The 13,780-nt window shown below is 35.9% G+C and overlaps 1 protein-coding gene across 8 annotated transcripts in view; it reads right to left on the bottom strand.

Annotated features, from left to right (window-relative positions):
* Nucleotides 1-13,780, bottom strand: part of SHANK2 (SH3 and multiple ankyrin repeat domains 2) — a 353,665-nt gene that overhangs the window by 238,020 nt on the left and 101,865 nt on the right. For 6 of the 8 annotated variants that reach the window (XM_055722497.1, XM_055722500.1, XM_055722502.1 and 3 more), the window contains exon 13: nt 6,891-6,941. The exons of the other annotated variants lie outside the window; for them this stretch is intronic. In XM_055722497.1, the coding sequence (XP_055578472.1) occupies nt 6,891-6,941 (51 nt within the window). The remainder of the gene's footprint in view (nt 1-6,890; nt 6,942-13,780) is intronic. 8 annotated transcript variants of the gene reach the window in all.

Here is a 13,780-nt window from a genome sequence, read left to right as displayed (position 1 = left end):
TCCTCAAGCTTGTTAGTGGACTAAAATTATGAAAGGAATGAAAACAAATAATATAAAACAACTTTAATTTGTGTTTCATTCAAGAACACACCAATTTTTCTCAAGCACTACTAATCTATGGGCATTAAAAATTAGTGTTCATAATAAGCTAGGAAGGACATTGAAATAATTATTTTAAAAGAGTACAAGTGCTAAGTAATTCATGTAAATAACATAAGCACTTGAGTGCAGCAAGTGAAGAGCAAAATCCAGCCAGCACTGCTGGACTCGCGTATTACTGCAGCATACTCCCCGACCAAAGAGCAAAAGGGAACATGGTTCCTGCTTGTGATTTTTTAAGTCAGGAAGGTTTGGCAAGGCAAGCATTACGCTAGAGATAACAAGACGTCCTTTACTCAAAGTACTCCATGCAGATCCACCTGAGAAGTCTCTACACAATTCCTTGATGTGCCAGTTGTCATTACCCTGGAGAGTGAAAAGTGACGGCAAACGCCCTCCTGCTAAGGGATGGCAGATTGACCAGTAAGCATGTTTTCTAGACCCAGTCAATTGAATTCTGAAAGATATACTTCAATGGGGCACCAACATACAATGGGTTCAAAAAAAATCCTAAATGGTACCTTTCTACACCATTAGGCATCAACTACCTGTAGAGATCTAGCATTTTAATGTCCCTAGTAACATGGTGTTTAATTGTAGGTAAAGTAATTAGTTTTCCAGTCTCTTCGCAGGTACATTTGGAGTGGCACTGTAGCGCATCCATATGGGGAAGATCAGGGGCTGGTAAAAACTTCTGTCTCAAAGGAAACCTCACGGGAAAAGAGAATGAGAAAAGACAAAATCATAGCTCTTAAACATGTAGGATAGGGTAAGAGAGTTAATTAGAAGGTTTATAACAGATCATAATGCATTTCACACAGCTGAGCAATGAACCCAGACAGCCCAACTGCAGATGAATCAATAATTCTGTTTGGTTAGTTAAAGGATGATGCTGAGGGTGCTTTTAGACCTGAGAAGTAGCATTTTAAAACCAGTATTTAAATGTTTCCCTCATTTAAAAATACCATTTCAGAGGGTTATTATTAAATTTACAGAATAATTTTCACTTCTTGCTTAGATCTTTAATTATATTGCTACACAAAAAAAATTTATTTGTACTAGACAACACCTTAAGAAATCATCATTCAGCACTGAAAATGACCGCACTTTTCTTCATAGGTATTTGAAAGCTAGTTTGACTGAACAAATAGATTTCATTTGCACAGTACTCTAGGAGGACTGGAAAGAAAAAACAATTAAATTGTACCCTACAGAAAAGATACTTGCTTCTTTCTTTTTCTTCAAAGTATCGAGATCTACACTAAGAAAATTTTTTCAAAAATACATCCTAGAAAAATCAACATTTTCACCCACTGTGATTTGAATACTGCAATTCTGTCCAATAGCATGCATCTGTGAAAAGTCATCATTAGATAACTTTCTGTCCCATAGCAACCACCTTCTTTTCTCAGGGAAATGAAATACTTTTACATCCTTAGGCAATACTGTTCTCTGCATGGCTTCATAAATGAAGCTGCTTGTAATATAAAGCTAAAATCACAATTTACACTGGGTTTCACAGAGATTTATAGCTATACATGCGGAAAATAAAATGTTAGCCATAGGCTTTTCCAACTGCGTGTATATATATTATATATGCATATGCATGTAAACAGTGAGAGCCAGCATTTCACATTTTATATAAAAAGCTTTATATAAATTATAAAAAATACTTTATATTAAAGTAACAGATTCCAGTTATTAATTTACATTATTAAGCATTTATCTAAAGAAGAGTAATGGAAAGAAGAGAGAGGTAATGTTTTAATAATCTGAACATGCTATGATAATTTAGGTCTGAATTTACTAAGTGATAAGAAAGTAAGAAAGACACCAGAGGATGTAAGTTGCTTGAGAGGATCTTCCTGGAACTGTCATAACTGACAATTTCATGGTAATCCACAAACTTCAGGGCTGCTGGCCAGAGCCACCAGTTCTCAAATGAGAGTTCTTGGTTCTTTACCAAAGGTCTCTGTGAAGCGGGCTTTTTCTTAAAAGTTTTTTGTTTTTTTTTTTTTAAATTATTAAATCACACTAAAGTGACTGTATCTATTTTAAATAATTTACTGATGCTATTTTGCTGTGCAAGTCACTGCTGAAATTCCCTACAGGCATTACACAGAAGCAAAAGTGAGGAGAGAATTACACAGTGTAGTAGTATGCCACCAAAATAATAGCAAAAAAAGCCACAGAAGCAGACCTCATACTTACTGTGACTTACTGTAATCATGTGAGAGCTTGGGTATTGACACGAATGTTGTCTCCATTCAAGCACAAAAGGACCATCATGAAAGAATTCTTTTCTTTTTTCTTTTTTTTTTTCATTTGGCAATATCATCATGTCTTTTCATGACATCAAAACATTACCAATTTAAATTTTGAACAATAAGGAGGACTGGAATGTGCAAAACTCTCCCAGGTAAACTGGAAACGTTTCAGATATGGAAGGCTAAATACTATGCAAACAAAATGCTGCAGGAAGATAGTAAGCTGGAAAAATAACGTTCAACTAGCTGTTGTACTACACCAGATCCTTAGCAAATCCAGTTCTTCCAGTTACATTTTGAAAATAAAACATTCAGGAGGTTACAAAGGGTGAAGCTTTAAATTTTCGTAACTGTTCATTAGGATTGCTGATTTCAGCAAAGATGAAATGTTTCCATCTCTATTTACCTTAGCTTTTGAAACCGAATACAGAAAGACGACTAGTAGGAATCCATTTGTTCTCATTGTACAATTTCAATTTTTTGTCATTAAGCTTTAATGTAAGGAAAAGACATGATCTGAACAGTGTTTAATTCGGTGATGATGCAATGTGATGGGTGCACTGCATAATGTCATATAATATCAAAAGATGTGTCCCAATATAACCTCCCTTATACACAGCAAGAAGCCTCTGGAAACACAGAAGGCAGCTAACAGCTCTGAAGCTGTTACTGGAAAGTTGTCACTTGCTTTCAGTAACCGAATAGAATTTGTGACTACCTAGCCTTAGTGGTCCAAGGCGCTCACAAGCTTAGTTATGAAACTGTGCCTTCATCAGCTTCAGAAAGGCTCATCCTTCTTTCATTTATTAAGATTTTTGTCGTATGAGCACCAAAACCAAATCTATAAAATGAACTTAAAGCAAGTTTTGTGCTCCTTCATTTGGGGGCTGACTCAAAGCTGTACTAATCAAACCAGAGCACCCCTACAGGGCTTCTCATTCCATCAGTCAGGGATGCTTTTGCTCTTGCTGCACCTCCTGAAACAGGGAGAACTGATAAGAGCTTGCTAGACTTGGGGAACTGCTAAACCATCAGTTAAGCCGAGCCTGGATCAGCTCAAAACTGCTAAGGAGATACAAAATTAGCAGAAGCAAGATTAGTAGTTTTGTTTATTGTTCTTGTAACCCATTTGGGCATTTTCATTTTCAATACTTTGTACAAATTCAAAAAATACTGTCTATAAATTCCTCTTCACTTGCACATTCATAGTTTTAAAAATCAGATCAGCTCTCAGTGCCCTTTTTATAGATAAAAGGTGATGCCCTATACGAGGGGTCCTCAAACTTTTTAACCAGGGGGCCGGCACGCAGATTAAGTGGCAGGCAGTCATCTGCAGCTGCTTGGTTTCCCCCCCCAACTCCCGGCTGGGGGGGGATGGGGGGGTGTGTGTCTGTAAATACCGGGGGCCGGATTGAGGACCCTGGGGGGCTGTATCCAGTTCGCAGGCCATAGTTTGAGGACCCCTGCCCTATACTATGTGTTTATGAACGTTTTATCAGGTAAAGATGGAGCAGAATTAGGAAACCATGAGATTTTAATTCCTTGTTAAGCAATTGTTATGGCAGATTCTGAAAGGAACAGAAAATGTCATAAGACTAAGCAAAACTAAGCAGTCCTCAAGATAATTTCCAATTTCTAGTAACAACAGAACACAGTATATCTATACATTTCATTACAAAGGCTGTAACTATTGTAGAAAATGCAGCACAATTTGAGTCTGACAACCTGTAAGCCTAGTTACACCACAGTTTGAATAAATTTTTTTTTACAAATCTTTGAAGTCACTACATTATGTTTACACCAAGAAAACCAAAACCTAGTGAAAATGCATTGAAAACTTACAATACTTCAGGAGGTCTCAGGGGGAAGGCTTAAAACATTCCTATTACACCCCAGCACACCACCAATTTGGCTGAACTAACATAAAAAGATACTTGACTGGAGAAGAGGATACACTAAGGGGAAGTACGAGCAAATGATGGTGGGAGATTGGAGACTCACTGTCAAGTCTCCAGGCAGAGATAACAATTTCCTACATCGGACAAAGGGCAAAGTAGCCACCCCACAGTATTTCTGAGGTTCATCAAATTGAAATTTTTCATTAAAATGTTGACTTCACCGATACTGAACTCTTCTCCAAAATCAAAAAAGCATTATTGGAAATTTCTAAACAGCTCTAAGTGGGTCAACACAGCATAGGCAAACTTAAAAGCTGTCAACCCTATCAATATTGGAGTTATCAGGCACTGTCGGTCTTCATAAATGCCAGTCTAACAGAATCAACGTCCTGACAATTTCTTATAGTAATGTGTAACTACACACTGTGTAAGTAACTACACACTGTGTAATTTTATTTTTCCTTTGAGACATAACAGTCATAACTGGTAGTAATGAAATTTACTCTAACTGAATGTCTCTCACCAGGAGTTTTAACTGGCTTATCTTCAAACCTTCTCTACAATAGAGGCAAATTCTACAGTAATACAAAGGCTATCTCATATGATTTATTCCTTCAAAATGTACTGTGCAAGCATTTAAGAAAATAAGCGATCTGAATTATGTCTTACACTCATGATGGAAAAAGTATTGGTTAATTCATCCCTACTGATTTTAATAGAAGCTTATTTGGGTTTTAGTGAACTGTGAATGTGGCTTTTGTTGTTCCAACATGTATTTATGTTCTAAAAACACTTTCTTTGATCCAGCATCAAACTCTTAGTCTCACTCATTTCTGAAACTCAGATCCACAAAGAGATAAAGTATAGTTAAAAGTGACAGAAGAGTACAAACAAATACACCTGAACTAACAGTAAATTATGTTAAACAATTGCTTTTATACTGCTAATTCTAAGGACACAGAAAAATCTTAGATTTGTTTTTCTGTTGTTAAAATATTTGCAGCATTTTATTTCATGTTTTGAGAACTTAATTGCTCTAACAGAGCTTCTGTTACTCTCTGCACCATAAAAAATGGAAGTGCATATATCCAGATGTATGTACACACATCCACAGGCAAGTGGGCTAGCTGTAGGAATACTACAAGAGCTCCTTATGTAAGCTTTCTTTGTTTAAACTGTTCCTGATAAACATTTTATATGAATAAAGTATAGTAAATTTGAGCTCATATATTTTACAACCATTCTCCTACTTTACAGAGTCCCTAGAATTCTGCATGGCTCATGCAGACACCTTGCAAATCTCAGGGCAGCATTGAGGCCATTGTCTCAATTAAACTCCAAAGTCAGGATGTTCAAAAGGATCTCTATGCCTAAATTCTGGTGGTCTTGAATAAAAATTAAGCAACTGGATTTTAATACTTCAAAAAGAAATCCACCCTACATTGTTCGATGAAATTTGGAGCCTTCCTATTAACTGAATAGTAAACCACATTAAAATACCAATGCACTAACACAAAGTAACATATCAGTATACAGTAAGCAATAACCATTCTCTTAAAAGAACCTGTAAAAAAAAAACAAACACAAAACCAACCCTATCAGTACTCACAGATGTATTTAGACATAATTAGCATCCTATTTATTACACATGAAAAATATTAAAATCAATGTGTTTTAAGGTTTTCACAAAACCCACCGTGCATCAGAACTAAATGGATGACATGGATAACACTTTATAGTGGATGGAAGACAGGTACACTGAAAACTATTCATGGGGGACTACCCCATTTATCGCAATGTACATCTTAATCTGTAGTTGCATAGTTTAAAAAATCTTAATGCATATTAGTCTCTCTTTTGATCTACTGTTCTGACAGCTTACATTTTTAAATTGCTAATCTGGTTCATGCCATAAAACAATTTTTATACAGAAGTTTTCTAACCAAAGCTGTCTTTTTTTTCTGCTACACATCTACTGGGTTTCCCAGGAAAAAGGTAGGTACGACCATACAGAGCTGGCTACCTGCGTACAGAATCCTTCCTGACGTCATCCACAAGAAAACTCCAAGATGAGGTACAGAACTGGATTATTTTTCCTTATCAATATAAATATCCAGTAGTCCTTACAGTAACACCACTCTTAAAATAAGAGACTGTTCCTCACCAGCATCTCAAGGAAATATAGCACCCATTCAGTCAGTCAGTCAGTGTGACATACTGGATGAGATAACACAGGATTTAATCATTACTTCAGATACATGATTTCAGCTACATGGACATAGTATAAGACACATTAAGAAGAGATTATTTTATTAGTCACAATGAACACCATCTTACACTAAAAATGCTTCCTCTATTCCATCCATCTTTTCAATGTTCTGAGGCCCAAATGTGGAGTTCACTCAGAGCCCAGACTCTTTGACAGAGACCCTCTTTATCTACCGCCAACTTAAACAAGCTCAAGACAACAGAATATGGCTATGTGAAGCCTTTCCTTATGGAAAAGCTATGCTCCTAAAATACCTCTGTGTTTCATTAATTCTCCTTCACCAGGAATAACAGCATCAAAACCAGACCTTTCTACTATTGCCCCCAAACAGAAAAATTACCATTGTTTAACCCTTACCTGCCAGCAACAGATTCCAGGGACTTCTACTTGGATATGGGAAGCAGGATCCTTTAAGAAGGGCAAGGAACGAAGGCAACATCAAAAAGAAGTTAGGTGTCAGAATTTTATTTTAAGGGGAAAATTTGAAAGCAGAAGTTTATGTAAGTAAAGCTCTTCTGATGGCATGACTTAAAAATGGAAAACTGGGCAAAACAAACATTTGGAGGAGATGAGGAAGCTAATTCTAGTTTCTCTTAGTTTCTCCTACTCTGCCGTCCTTGCCACTTTGCACATGAAATGAGGAAATGAAGATGAGGTAATAGAAGGTAATGAAGAATGTTAAATGTGATTGAGGATGGCAGAGGAAGGTGACACACGGTTTGGAAGTATGGAATATCTTAACAATACAACAGGAACAATGAGAAAGACTGCTTTAACTGCACACATGAAAGTCAGGGACCACTTTCTGTGGCGGTGAACAAGACACCAACACCCCCCTCCCTGCCTCAGTAGCACTGGAATCACAGAATCACCACCACAGATCACTTATCTTTTTATCTTATCTGGATCACTTATCTGGAAAATGGCTTGTATAGCATGTCTTGTAATTATTTCAAACTTCAAATCACATCTCAAAATAATTTTCCTCTTTTTCCTTTCCATTATTCTTTGGATAGATTTTGAGAATTCCTATTGTACAACCTGAAACTAGCCCTTACAAGAACATGCACTTCTGCCAAATATTTTCTCTGCAATTTTCAGCATCTCTACATCGAATACTAGAGAAAGTCCACAAAATACTCGTAAGAATGTTTCTGAATATTCATGGAATCCTGTTATCATAGCTATTAATCCATATCTGCTTTTTAAACATCTGCACCACTCAGTGCCTTGTTTACTATACACCCCCTGCAATTTCACACACTTTCAATCTTTTACCTTACAAAATGTCAAAGTTTAATTTAAAGGCATTTAACAATATACTTATCTATAGTTCATGTCTGAATGTCTGTAAATTGAATAGTGTTACAGTTGGGGAGTTTGGAAGAGTTGTTTTTTCTATAACTTTTGTTCAGTAGCATGATTCCATATTTTAGGAAGTTCTTTCTAACCACACTCCCACAAGAGACTCGTATCAAAAAACATTTTCCAAGGTATTTGGTATGTCAGATACATCCCTGGAAGTTTTCATATTTCACCATTCCAATTAAATATTCTGTTTAGAATGGTCCATGTCACATGTTTCAGAGATTTGGTATATTAGGGATCAAATTATCATCTTGAAGAGATGCCCCATAATGATAAGACTCACCACAAGCAAACAAGAACCATGGTTGTGTTTTAATTTTACAGCATTCTAGAATATATAAGGATATTTTCCTAGTAAGCTGAAAAAGGAGAAAAGATCTGCCTACCCCAGGGACTGAAACAAGCGTCAAATGCCCCTCAGTGAATTAATAAGGGAATATTTTGAAGAAGCTTTCCTACCAAGTGGATCATGGGTTGGATTCAAGTGATGCTTCAATTATTACAGCATTCAATGTGTTTAGATCTACTTATAGGAAACATTGCATATATTATACACAAGAATTGAGTGTATCTGTGCCTCCAGGTTGCTTGCGCAGGAAAAGACACTCCAACTATTCCTTTGGGACATACTAAAAAGCAAGGAGGTGCGAGAAGAAATCAGTGTTCTGAGTCAGTAAATTAAAACAAACTTCATGGCAGAAAAGCCACAAAAAAAACCACCAAAAACTATTCCTGATAGTTTTCAGGAAGCTTAAGCAGCAGGTACAACAATGTAACACTGAAATTTTGAAGGGGAGTCCCAAGGTAAATCAGCTTGTAACGGAAAATTGGCAACTGAATTTTTCATTGTAATAACAGGTATTCAAACGGAAAAGAAGAGAAAAAGCAAACATTGCCAATATTTTGGCATTTGTAGGAGTTTTCCAAAAAAAGCATATCTAGGTTCTCTACAGCTTTAACCTGAGAAAAAAAATGCACATTAACGCTGCAAAGGAGCTGACACTTTTCATCTGCAGCCCACTCAGCCAAGGAACATCCACTTATATACCCTCATGCATTATTCACCAGGAAAATTGAAATAATCTACCAGTGGTTAAGCAGCTCAGAATCAAATGCAAATCAAGGGAAAGCAGTTAAGAATGAGGATCATTCACAACTCCTGACACTCCTCCACACTGCAAGCCTGGAGACTCCCGCAGGAGTCACACAAATCTTTACAACTCCAGTCCCGGTGGCTGCAGGCATTTTGATGCAGCCTAGCCTGAAGTTGGCCTGTGTCTGTGGGTGATGGCAAAATCACTGACCTGTGCTCATGCTTTAAAAAGGAACTTGCTTTATTTGTATTCATGTAGATTCTCACTCCCTTTTTCTTGGCACACACCTGAAAAAGTCTGATTTTTTTATTTATGAAAAGCCTGTGTTTACTGCAGCACTGGCTAAAATTATACTCATTCTTTACCTGACTATGAAACTTTGGACATACAAGTACAAAAATCAATTTAAAGCAATGTAATATAAATTTCCAATGAGAGAAAAAGTTATTGCTGTTATTACCTTCATTTTCAATGGTAAGATACAATGGGAACTACCTTAGACCATGATTTATAACAATTATTTTATTCTCTTTAGGAGTATACAACAGTAAACATTAAGATCAGAAACAATAAATTAACTTTTATATCACAGTGAGAAACTGAAAGCCCACTTGGCTGTTAAGAAGCCATACACCATTCCTTACAAGCTAATGTGAACAACAGAGGCATGCATAATTTTTGCAAGTTTATACAATTTACCCTGGACAAATTTTTCATGAAATCTACATAGACCTTGTATTATGAAGTATTTACATGTGTTTGAATTTATTATCATCAATGCATACTCATCAATGTAAACTCCATGCATTAATGTTCAATATCAGAATTTAATAGCTTTAACCCTTTGGAGTTTAAGGGCAATCACTATACTGTTTGTGTTTAGGCAGCACAGGTTTTCCCCACGGACTGTACACAGCAAAATAGTTTTCATTTCAATGGAAACTAGTGTTTATTTTTCAGACAAGACATTTTCAAGCAAAAAAAAGCTAGATTTAATCAACTAGTTATTTCAACAGTTGGTTGAACCCAAAATGCCCATTAACAACCCTAGACCTGATATCATGAAATTACAGAATGACAAACTACAACTGAAAACATTCTTGTCATAACCATAAAATTAGAAAGTGTAAAATAATGAATAAAAAGATCAAATATGTTTCACTCTAGATGGAAAAAAAAATCCATTAAGATCATATATTTTTGCAGTCCTCTCAGATATATATTTGATTGTCAGAAAGCCTAAGGAAAAAAAATAAATAATCCTAAATATCAGATTTCCAGGTACAATGAGAAAATCGCTGCTGATGAAGAAGAAAAGTCAGACCAATAACCATCTCCATCTAGAATCCAAGATGAAATACTGTTTCAGTAAGAATTTGGCTAGTATCTCAGGATATTCACACACTTTTTAAATGGTTGGAAATACTACTGACATAAAACAATATTTGCAGCTCATTTTCCTGTTCAATTATATTTACTTTTTCAATCAAATTTGCTCAATTATATCTCCTGGAGTAACACTGGAGTGTGACAACTATGCTGCATTGTACTGATTGTGTCAGGACAGCACACCACTTAGTCAAGGGAAATAGGACCCCAAGTCAGAGAGAATAGGATTAGGCTCTCACTTTATGGAAATTACCAAGATATTTTTATTGTTCATATAATCCAGAACGCAACTCCACTTTCATGATGCCTTCTTGAAGATTTCCACAGAGAGAACTATACTTTTCCCTAGGAAGGCCAAGCACAAATAGATTCTCAAAGAAGATCCTGAGAATCAGAGGTTAACATTAAGTACTTCAAACACAATGCTTTCACTATAAAGCTATATTAAATTTTTCGCTGACTTTTTCAAAGCATTTCTTTGCCAAAAATAACACCTAAATTTAAGATCAACTGAAATTTTAAAAAATCCTTTACAATAACTTATTTTATATTGCTAGGAAACTGTACACACATACTCAAGATCCTTAATTAATCTGATTATTCATTTAGGTTCCTATGAACCCTATGCATCCTATTGATCATATGCGTCTCCAGCACAGATCCAAGATACAAAGCAGTAGCATTCTAGAAAAAGGAGATTAAATATGTATCCAAATATTTTGCCAAATACTTCAGAATCAGCATCTCTCTTCACATATAAATTATACTGACCTTATCCCAAACCCACGTGTTAAAAGCAAAAATCTTGAGTATTGTTAAATACAGAGATTCGATGCCGATTTCAAACTTCCTTTGGGTCAGTGCTGATTGCACCAATGTTTCTACACATTTTCCTAGACATTCAGCTTTGCAGAAAATATTCTTTATCTAAGGATAAAAGAAGTTCAACTCCTGATCTGATTTTTTTTTTTTTTTAAACATTCACATCTTGCCCATCAGAAGAAAGAAATCTATAAAACGTTTTTTAACATGGAAATAGGAAAGCTATTTGAAAAGGACACCCTGTAGCTTTTATGTGATTAATATAAATGCAATTACTATCATGGAGCAAATACGGTCAGAGTATATATGTGAACTGTCATGACAAAAATGCATTTCTTGTAATTCTACATCTACAGATATGCATAAAGAAGGTAAGGCACAGACTGCTATCTATTTGATAATGATCTCTAATGAGTCTGTCTAGATACTAGCCTGATATCCCATGAAACAAATTCTAGACTTGAACGTTTTGCCTCTTTAAATAGCTCTGCTCACTGTAACAACTTAGGAAAATGCTGATCTTCGGTGACAAGGACTCACATATGAGTTAAGAAAAACACCTTATTTTACCCCTGATGTTCACTGATGGTCAAATGACTCAATACCACACCAGTGCCACCCAATATCATCATGCCCTGCTTACCCACTCCCTTACAGGCACCTCTCATGTAGTAGAGAGGACTTTGGCATTCCCAAAGTTAAATTTTAGGAGCATTTACCAAGAGGAAAAAAAAAAAAAAAACCAACAAAAAAACCCACCAAAAACAAAACACCAAAAACAAATTTAAAAAAACCACATAAAATCTTGCCAAAAATTCTGAGACTTCTTTAACATGATATGATACTTGGCTGACTTTTCCTTATTGCCTGGAAGCAATCCAACCAGAATAGAGAATTTAATCCTCCAAAACATATATTTTAATGACTCATTGTTTTCCTATTTCTTTCTAGTTTCCACAAAGCTTAATGGACTTCAGCATGATTATTAAAACACTGCAAACAAAAAAAAAAAACCTTTACTTTTCTCAAAAAAAAAAGTATATGACAAAAACAATTTAGCTGTAACCAGTAAAGGACATTCTAAAATTAGAGCTTGTTGTGTTAGGGATGGTAACAAAGTGTCTAAGCCATATGCTGGTGTAATCTATAAAAGCTAGATACAAAGCTTATGTCATTGTAACTTACTGTTTCAGAAACCAGTAAACTGCTATCGTACATGAACCCAACCCAGTACTAATCAAATACTTTTAGATTTTAATTTGTATATAGCACTGGATCAGTACAAACATTTGGATATCAGAAGTACATTACGGTTTTATCTTCGTATGTCAAGGACATGCCATGACCAAAATATAACTAAATGGGGAATCTTTGGTTTTAAACAACTCTTTACCCCCGACTTATTCCATTTTTTACTTCAACAGAAAACGCAAATCAGAAGAGAAGCAGATTTTTTTAAATCTGCATAGATATTTTTCGGACTGCAATAGGGGACAGTCCACCAACTGCCAGAAAAAGACTTAATAGATTGTGTCTTTCTTCCTCTCCACGAGGAAACCCAAACACACCCTAAGATAAGGCACTAGCCTAAATCCGTAATAATTTATGTGGTTTTTATCCAGATTTACACTTCTTTAATGCAAAACACAATTTGTCAATTGCATAACAGAGTTTAAACAGCAGAAAAACTTCTCCCATCAGTTGATCTATTTCCCTCATCAGCTGGCCTGAAATAAACTGCAACAGATTATTTAGACATAGCCACAGGTGAAAAACAGAAACACTAATGGTTTTACAAAAAGGAGAGTATGCAGGGCACAGTAATTCCTGGGTCCCTACAGCAGGCGGTGGTCACTTCCAGCCCACAGGATGCTGTGCCACAGTCTTCAAAAGAAAGTGCTGTCACCACAGTGACCAGAGCATCACTCTGCACAGGGGCCCTGTTTCCTGAACCACTGGCAACATCCCAGACGTAATAACAAGTGTTCCATTCTTTTAATTTCCAATTATTTCCAGCAAAGAGGCAGGTCCTTCAAGAAGGGGGAACCCTAAACAACCTTTTTGATAATTCCAGAATTGTATTTTTAGAAATAAGAAAATGAAAATAAATCAATGAAGAAATCTCAAAATCTGTTAGGGAATGTCTATAGTTAAGTTCACTTTATGATCAAGAAGTTCTTAGTAAATATTACTCCCTCCAAATCTCTGGATATGCCAAAAGTTATCCTTAATTGCATAAAATTTCTTCCAGTTTTGAAATGTACTTTCTAAGATAATAACATGTACTCCACAGAATGATGAGAAGCACTGTTAACCCACATGTATTTTGACTCAACTTAAACTTCTCTTACCTAACAAAACAACAAAAAAAACCCACAGAGAAAAATCCTTCAGTGCAAGCATGGGGAGAGAAAACTCCACTAGCTTTGGAGGTAGTCTGCCTCTAAACTTTAGCCTTTCTCAGTAAAGATGATGAAAGGGAAGCTCTTCTCCATCCAATCATCATCAGAAAACATATATTCTCCCACTATGCACAACCAAGCTAGCAATGAAAAAAACACCCAAAAGATGACT

Source organism: Falco cherrug, chromosome 10 (genome assembly GCF_023634085.1).
Source record: "Falco cherrug isolate bFalChe1 chromosome 10, bFalChe1.pri, whole genome shotgun sequence".
Taxonomy (NCBI): Eukaryota; Metazoa; Chordata; class Aves; order Falconiformes; family Falconidae; genus Falco; species Falco cherrug.
Note: the sequence above shows the minus strand (reverse complement) of the source record. Positions and strands in the feature narration are given on the sequence as shown.